This window comes from Chanos chanos, chromosome 6, assembly GCF_902362185.1.
Source record: "Chanos chanos chromosome 6, fChaCha1.1, whole genome shotgun sequence".
Classification (NCBI taxonomy): domain Eukaryota; kingdom Metazoa; phylum Chordata; class Actinopteri; order Gonorynchiformes; family Chanidae; genus Chanos; species Chanos chanos.
The window spans coordinates 39391375-39400375 of NC_044500.1; the positions used below are offsets into that span (position 1 = coordinate 39391375).

Sequence of the window (9001 nt, forward strand, 5' to 3'; positions counted from 1 at the left end):
TGTTGTCATGAATGCTGGACAAAGCAGTTGAAGCCACTGGGGGAGTGATGATCCTAGTGTGCCAGAATGACCATCACGTTTAATGATTTATGTTTCGTCAACAGCAACTTACTGGAAGTCTGTTTTATGATTCAGATAAAAAGGCTACACGTGATGTAGCCATTCACACCCACAACACAGGAAATACCATAGATGGACACAATAATGCTGTGCAGGTGACAGTGGTCAGAGTAAATACATTTTAATAGGTAAATTCAGTCATAAAGATCAAAGACAGGATTTATTTGCTATACTACACAAATAAAAACATCATCATTTCAAAACAAGATGGTGAACATCATGTTGACAAAACACAGACATGAGAATGAGCCCAAATGATTTTGAATTGAATGAAATGTAACATAGATAATGGTATTTTGATTCTACACTCGAGACACATCATGCTAAGCACAGTAGCCAAAAAAAGGGAGAGTTCTCGTATTTACATTAAATGTAAAAAAAAAACAGCCATCAATAGCATTTATGAGTTGTCCACATGAAATTTGAACCCTCAGTGGAGTCTTTCACCCTGGGCGCACTTTATGTCAATACAAAATGTATGACATTACCAAAGAGCTCCTAAGATTATCTCTGAATCATATCTCAAAATAACACAACACTTTGCTCACAACTCATTTTCAAAAGTGAAATCGTCAACTCAAGGAAAGTTCATTCTTAGGTAGAAACTCTCTCCAGAGGCTAAATCACTCTGCCTAGTGAAATGCCAAAATGCCTTGTGTTTCCTCTTGTAAAAGGAACGCAGTGAAATGCAGATATTATGTTAGCCTTTATGTGATTGCATTTCAAATATTGATTTGGGTTCATGATGTTTTGTTTAAAAATTAAACCACCCTAAGCATGCTGTCTCCATGACTTGATGAAGCGCAAAAAGACAAATACAGTGCACCCGAAAGTAAACTAGAATGTTGACATTATGGTTTTGTCATCATCAGCACAGCTAGAAAATTATGGATGATTTTCACGATCATAAATGTTAGTGCACACTCTATGTGATCTCAACAAAGGACATCCACGGATAACTGAAAGGATTGTTTGTCTCAGGGTTGGCAATAGAGTAATTGGCAGACCTCTGAGGCGAACTGAAAGTAAAACTCATTAAGAAAAATGCAACAGTATTAAAGCATTGCATGCGTAGGAGCCTCAAGTATTTCACACAGGATACTGTTATCAATGTCTTCAGCTAATAGTCATTTGGACTTTACTTTTTTCAACAAGCATTGTTGTTTAACAGTGTTAAAGCATTGCATTCATAAGCGTTGTTGTTTAACAGTATGTTTTATAGTTGGGTTTTTTTTTTAAAGAAAATGCTTTTATACAATCATGAAGATCTAAAAGATATGTTGTGTAGATGAACTTATGGCTTTGACTAGCACCTTATTTTGTTTTTTTTTTCTGCTGGGAGGCTGTGGGTCAAACACTGAATGGATGACTTGGTTTTGATGACCCATGTAGAAAGCGAAACTTTCATTATGATGTTTAATAAATGACTTGGAAAAGGTGAGACTAATTTAGACCTTGGTCCTGTGCTCCAGTTGGTTCTCTTTCTCGTGCTTGTATTACTGACTGTGTCGAGAATAGCTCGCTGATATCACCTTTGGCCAATGAGAAGCTTTGCTCCTCCTCCTTTTACCGGCAGCAGGTAACATGGTTTCCAGTAAGCTACGTGCCTGTCTAACATTCTGGATGTCTGCCAAATACACCTGTTAAACAGGTATGTTGAACTTGTGTCGAGGTGTAAATTCTCTTTGTCTTCTTTGTGTGGCTCTGAGCTTCGCTTTCTCACTCCCGCTATATGTATACATAATGAAGACTGAAAATGCTCTCCACGAGAATGATATGTTTCAGTTTGTAAACTTAATAAATGTTGAATGATGTTCATGAATAAAACACATTTACATACAATTCTATGGTGATGATATGCTATACACAGTAATTACCATTTTGTCTCCAAGAGCAACCACTAATAGTGTATTAAAGGCCTTGTGTTACCTCTTCTAAAAGGAATGCAGTGTTTAAAGCAGTTACCGTATAATTGCAGGACTGGAGTAGCTGGATTTTTTTTTCTCCCTTTACGGTTTGCCTGGGGTGGGGATGTGTCAGGGGTTTGGGGGGGGGGGGGGGGGGGGGCGTTGTAAGATCAAAACATTTCTTGAATAGGAGTCAGTCAAATATGTAGAAGAGTGTGTCATGCATTTCTAAACTTTAATTGTGCATCCAGCTGGGGGATATGTCTTCTCATCCTGAAACGGTGACAGACAAAGAGGCTAAAAGCATTAGCTTTCACTACATCTCTATTGTTCTAAGTGTTGTGCTCTGGGCAAGAGGGCCACAAAAGTGACAATAATGGAGCTGATGCAGTCTGTCTCACCATCCATTGACTGACAGCCCAGACACACAACTCAAATTTCAATGCTTGTTTCGCCTCGATTTACATGTTTCGGGTAGAACACTTGAAATTTCTGTCTGCTTGGCCCCTCTCTGGCCACTCTCTGTGCTCTTCAGTCACGTAAACAGAGACTGTTAGGGATTTTTGAATGTTGTGTTCTCGTGTTAGTACAAAGATAAGTGACTTTCTCTTGAAGCAGAAGGAGGCATTGTTTCCTCATTCACATCACTAATAGCTACATTCTGATGTAGTGAAAGCTCATGCCTCTATTATTTATTTATTTGTTTGTTTGTTTGTCTGTTTGTTTGTTTGTTTGTTTGTTTTTTCATTTGACTTTCCAAAGACAAATGCCATTCAGTCATTCAAGCTGCAAAGAGTAAATCTTTCCTCTGCTTTGCTAGTAGCCAAAAAGCTTAGGATTAGAAATGTGCCATCAGGTGTGGTTTCACTGAGTGTGAAACCAAGTGCACTAGTTAATTTAGTGGTAATTCAGTGGATTCAGGGAATGCAAATATGGTTGTTTTGGTGGACAGTTGGTGTCCATAAAATAGATGGAAATACCTTGACTTGTGAGTACATCTCTTGAGTGCTTTTGAAATATCCATAGTCATCAATGTTTGCAAATGGTACTCTTTAACTGACGCAAAAGTCCCAAAACGACGCATGCAGCAGGGCAGATGACAAAAACATACAGACACAAGATGATGAAGAAAGATTTATGAAAAGCAGGGTATTTCAAGGGGTATTATTTATTCCTAGAACCTGATAGCAGGTTAAAGTCATTACTCATTAGCAAAGATTCAGGAAGACCATTTGAAGGGCCAGTGTCAAAGCTTTAACTGTATCTCACTTTTGAGCGAGTAGACAGAAAAAGCCACAGTGACGTAGCAGCAAACTCTATCTATCCCACAGGCCAAAGACCAGCAACCCTCTCACCGCACTCAAGTTTCAGTGTGTTGTATAATTTACAGCAGAGTTTCTAAATCCAGTCCTAAAGCCCACCGACGCCCCCCCCCCCCCACCCTCGCCCCACCCCCTCCCCAATCCCTGTTTCCCTGCCCTCTGTCTTTTAGTTTCAGCTTTGCACAGGCACAACTGAATCAGTTGATCATCTAATTATCAGACAATGGCTGATTTGAATGACGTCTGCTAGTGTAGGGTTAAATCATAAAAGAGCTAGGCAAAGAAGCCCGGAGGACAAAGACGTGCTGATTTGCAGGTCTTCGATAGAACCTCTGTGACTTCTGTATGTATGTATGTATGTTGTAAATAGCTGATCTTGTCAGCTGAGGACACAGAATGTCAGGGTTTTTTTTTTTTAAGTAGCATCTCATAATAATATAGTAATGGAGATGCAGTGAAAGCTTATGACTCTATTTTTATTTAGATTTGCCATTCAAAAGGTTTTTAGAGTGAAGCCCCCTTGGATGTGAAATGTGCGTTTTTGCAGAAGTTCCCCGTATACCACAAGTCATTCAGTTAATTTTGTGGAACCAAGTTTTTTTGAAGTTAAATATATAAAATGGCGTAAAATAGTACGACACTTCAAGATTTTTTCATCTTTTACACTTCAAATGGGTGGGTCTTGCTGAACTCTCCGTGGGTGCCAAGAGAGTAACGTCCGGGAAACCAACCCATAAAAGACAATAAAAACACCAGCGTATGTTTGCAATGCCCAATAAAATACTGTGATAACGTCCACATGAGACAGCTCACATCATCACTGCAGATAAAGTGGGTCACAGGAAACGGTCACTGCGTTCACTTAAGTAAGATTTTGACCAAGGATGGTGAAAATGTTCTCGCCCAAGGTAGGGCAGGAGAGGAAAGGACAAAAAAAAAGGCAGGATAGGTAAGGAAAGAGAAGGAAAAGAGAGGAAAGGGATGTAAAAGAAAGAGGGAAGAAAACACAAAAGGCTTTCAAACTAAGGTTCATCTTTCTTAAACAGACTTACAATACAACAGATGTGCTCACTGATCATTGGTATTAAAGTGAGTAAATTGTGAATAAATGAGCATAAATAGGACTTTTTTTCCCCATGAACTTTATTTTAGAAAATAACTGTACCAAAAACAATATGCCATACATAACAGTCAGTGTGTCTTAAATGATAAATTCTGAGATGTAACTCTCATACAAGATATTGATTTCAATTAATCAGACCAGCTGAGTATAACAAGAATCATCTTTTACATACATACTTGATTGGCAACTGATTACTACAAGTATATTAGATAATATGAAAACGAAGGTTACTATTTTTCAGGAAAGAGAGTTCCAGGTGCTAAGCTATAGTTTACTCCATAGACAGTAAGGCATTGTTTTCGAAATGCACCTCTTCATGAATGTTGTATACTCCCCTGTGAGCCCATATAGCCTGCTTACATAAAAATATCCTTCTGTTTTTCTATGCATATCAAAATGATTTTGAAACAAATGTGTACGAAAAATGTTTCCCTACATGTCTGATGTACTCTGCGGAAAATTGCAAAGTATTACAAAATCACCATAAGGACATCTGTTTTTGAAATTTCTTATGTACAAAGGTAGCTGTAGCCATTTGCATTCATAATGAAGGCACCAAGGTTGTTGTTAGTGTAAACGCCAGAAGTCTGAAGGATTGCTCAGTTTAAAAAAAAAAAAAAGTTTAACAAAGTCTTAAGTAGGCATGCCTGCATGCCGATAGGAACAGAATGGTGTGACTTGAATTGCAAAACAACATTATTACTGGTTCATAAAACCTACTTTAGCCAAGAACATTGGCTTACAGTTTCTGTAATATATTCCCCACGTGTGGGAAGTTTGTTTCTTAGTGCAAGGATCTTCAGGTGGACAGATCTCAGCCTTTTGTCCTTCATTGATGGGGTCAGAGTCCCCTATCCTTCAAGTGTGAGAAACACTCTCCACCCAATCCCCTTTTCAAATGTCACACCTCACATCCCCAGTTCCTCCAGCTTCCATCCACTTGAGTTCTTCCCAAATTTGTACACTAGCCGTCGGCCATCAACCCTCTCCAAAATGTCCCTTTTGTAATAGTACCTGTGGGTCAGAGAATCACTGAGGGTCAGTATAACAGCCAGTTTTCATTTGAAAAAGAAAAAATTTAGCAATGCAGTCTCCTTAAACATGATACATTACTAAAGAGAGTGTATTGTGGTATTTTATTATCAGAGGAATGTTGTGAAAGAAGGGTGGTTTTAAGTTAATGGGTGTTTATGAGGTAAACCGTATACACTCACCTCATAGCACGACTGAGCTTCTCATAGGTCATGCTGCTGTTCTTTTTCTTCTGGCCCCAGAGTTGAGCGACTGCCTCAGACTTGAGGAACTTGAAGACTCCGTCTCTGCGGTCCTCCCATTTCATCAGGCCCTGGTTCTGCTCAGGGTGGATCAGGATGTCACGGATGAACTCCCAAAGGTGTGTTCCTCTGGGTGCTGCAAAGAACAAGAACCGCAAGTTTTAGCCTTAGGTTTTTGACTCATTAGCAGCTGTGGAATTAAACAAGATGATCCTCAATTTGCATTTGTTTCTACTTGCTTTTGATGGCCATTACACGGTCAGGAACAGGAAAACAGAAGTAGGCCATAACTGGGTCATGTCTACTTACTATGTTTGCTCTTTTTGCTGTCGGTGAACTGGTCTGAACCGCGGCTGAGTTTGGGTGGCCTTCCTCTGCCCCTCTTCTTCTGTTCTCCTCTCTCTTGCTTCTCAAAGCTCTCTGTGAAAACAATCAGTGTGAGAAAACTGTTCCAAGATATCTGAAAAAGGGTTGCAAACCATTACACATTTCTACAGGATTTCAGAATGAGGGTGTGAGTGGGAACGCTTACTTGTTTTGACAGGATAGCGCATGTCAAGAAATTCTGGGTCTGAGTCACTTCCATTGGATTCTGGTGAGCTTGGATTCAGGAAACTACCTGTAAACAAAAGACAGGATAACTAAGTAACAGAGTTATCTCAAGATTTTTATAAATGAAGATCTAATAGACTCAGGAGACTACAACAGAGCTCTGTTTTAGGGGTGTTGAAGAAATCCCATAATCTTTTACCTGTGGAGCTCTGAAGGCTTTCGGGAAGGGATTCGTAGCCGTTGTCAATTTCTGTCTTATATGCAGTTAAGAAGTTGTAGGAATCACTGTCTCTCCTCTCTGTAAGTTTCAAAATTGTAAATATTTAGCTCAGCATCAGTGAGTGTTTCCATACTTATCATATGGCCATGATAGCAGTCATCATGTGTCTGCTTTGACCATCAGGTTACATGGAGGTTTTATGGAAATTTTGGATTGAGAGTGAAAGGCTGAATACCTTGAGGAGGGGAGGGCTGCACAACAACTGTGTCCAGAAGTCCACCAAACTGTCCGTCATGCAGGAGAGGCGACTGAGGCAGCCCAAGCAAGAAGTCATTCAGTAGGTCATAAGTCTCAGTGAGGTCACGTGGGTCCGTGAGATCATCTACTGTAGATAGAGTCCAATAATGAGAGACGGCCCTCACATTCGGATATGCATATTTCTATTGCTCTGCTATTTTGTGCCTCGAAAAGGATCTGTGGATCCTTTGTTAAGGACATGATTTACTGATATTTGCAAATGTAGGCCAAGTCAACTGAACATACATACCCTGATGGTGACCGTGTTTGGCTTTGAGCATCTCTAGGTTTTGGTGGAGGCGTTCTCCAAGGGTCCCAAAAGCCATGGTGAAGTCTTCACGGTTCATGTGGCACAGGGTGGACCCATCCATGGAGCAGTAAGCCATGTTCAGCAAGCTGGCGTCAAACTTGCTCTCTTCAACATGGTACTCAATCCATTCCAGGACTTGTTTTTTTGTCCAGTACTGAGGGTTCACATGGTTCCAGGGACCTAGAGAGAGACAGATTTGACATTAAGCAAAGGTTCAACTGATGGGATCATTAGTCACAAAACGTGATGTCAGAACGGCCTTATTACATGTTGTAAAAAAAAAAAAAAAAAAAACCAAGGACAAGATCAAGTCTAAACGCTGCAGTCCTGACTACACTGGTGAAGAGTAAATACTCAGAAACAATGATGGCAATGTTGCCCACCCACGGGACCTTGATTCTGGATCATTACACCCCGTGTCTGTGATTTTAAGTCTTGGTGAAATAAAAGAATGTCTGGCGCATGCTTATCTACGTTTACCATCAGTGGCTGTTTAACTGCTTGTAGATGTGACACCATTCTGTCTAGCAACACAGAACATTTATCACCAAGACAAATTAAGCAACGCAGGAGTCATTTCAGAGATGAAAAGAAAGCATTCCTCTCTTTAGCTTGTGGTCAAGTTAAACATTCCAAAAGTTAATGATTTAAAAACCTCCAGATGAGGTCATTGTGAAGCTCAGCCCTGCCCTGGTCTTTTTTCTTAAAGACTTGGCTTTTGACTTTTTATGTTCCATGTGCAAATGGAAACCTCTCATTCTATACAGTAGAAGTTGGGAAATGTAGCTTCATTTAGACTGTTAACATAGTGAAAATGATAGATTTTTTGATGCTCGCGAAATTTTGATGTACAGCAACTAACTATGAAAAATTCTTCAGCCAAATCTTTAAGTATGTTTAGATGATATGTTGCACTCACCAGCTGTAGTGCCATAAAATGAGATGTCCAAGAGCTGCGGGGCCCTGTTCACCATGGATATGTGCAGGGGTTGAAGATTTGGTTGTGGTTCAGTTGAGTACATTGTTACATTGGCAGTGTTGAGGATCCTGCTAAGTTCACTTGATGTAGACATGATCTCTAAATTAATGAAATAGCATTGATTTAGAACATTTAGAAGCAACAGCAAAACAAAATGTACTAAACATTTATCATGAAATCCACCCACAGGACAAGTAATTGTAGGTCAATAAAGCTATGATGATCCCTCACTAACTCTTTACCATAACTAATTTTTGATCAAAATATGTAAAGCATTAGTCTATTTCATGAAAGGTGACAACACTGATACATTTTTGTGCATGCTCCAAAACCTACGTGTACACTAACAAATTGTTTTATTAAGTAGTTTTATTAAAACACATGCATACCTGTTTCAGATGCCAAAAGGGTATCCCAAATTGATTGCTGATGTAATGTTATAATCCACTGTGTGAGGAGAACTCCTCAGCTCCGTGTGCTTTTCTCTAGAATCTCTTTTATCAGTCAAACTTTCACTGTATAGTGTCAAATGCACCTGTTACCGTTTATATCTCGGTCAGTACCTTTATACCCGAAGAGGCGGGGCCCAGGTGAGGGGAACTGGGAGGGGGAATTCCACAGGAGCAGAGCTTCAGGTCACCCCTCCTTCTTCTGTCTTTCCAGAGAACTGGTAAACAAAACAATCTGCCCTCCCCTATGTCAACACTCTATCTCCATGACACACCTCTTTGCTTTTCTCTTGTATTCCATGATGCAGCAGATCAGAGCTTAGGAGGTGTGATGGATAACACACGTACACAGGCACACGCACACACATACACACACACACACACACGCACATGTACAAGCAAAGATGTATGGATATGCACACAGACAAGTACAACTACACACACACAC

General features: G+C 39.9%; 1 protein-coding gene across 2 annotated transcripts; it reads right to left on the minus strand.

Annotated features, from left to right (window-relative positions):
* Window positions 1-5067: 5067 nt before the first annotated feature.
* elf3 (E74-like factor 3 (ets domain transcription factor, epithelial-specific)) lies at window positions 5068-8583 on the minus strand. 2 transcript variants are annotated; one of them, XM_030777301.1, is made up of 9 exons: window positions 8494-8583; window positions 8045-8203; window positions 7066-7305; window positions 6754-6900; window positions 6498-6596; window positions 6279-6365; window positions 6056-6166; window positions 5687-5882; window positions 5068-5486 (listed from the first exon to the last, which is right to left on the minus strand). In XM_030777301.1, exons 2-9 carry the CDS (start codon window positions 8196-8198, stop codon window positions 5381-5383), a joined length of 1140 nt encoding a protein of 379 aa, XP_030633161.1. In that variant the 5' UTR covers window positions 8199-8203; window positions 8494-8583; the 3' UTR covers window positions 5068-5380. The 2 variants fall into 2 exon arrangements, with proteins under 2 accessions (XP_030633161.1, XP_030633160.1); XM_030777300.1 differs by having other exon boundaries at window positions 6754-6903.
* Window positions 8584-9001: the final 418 nt, after the last annotated feature.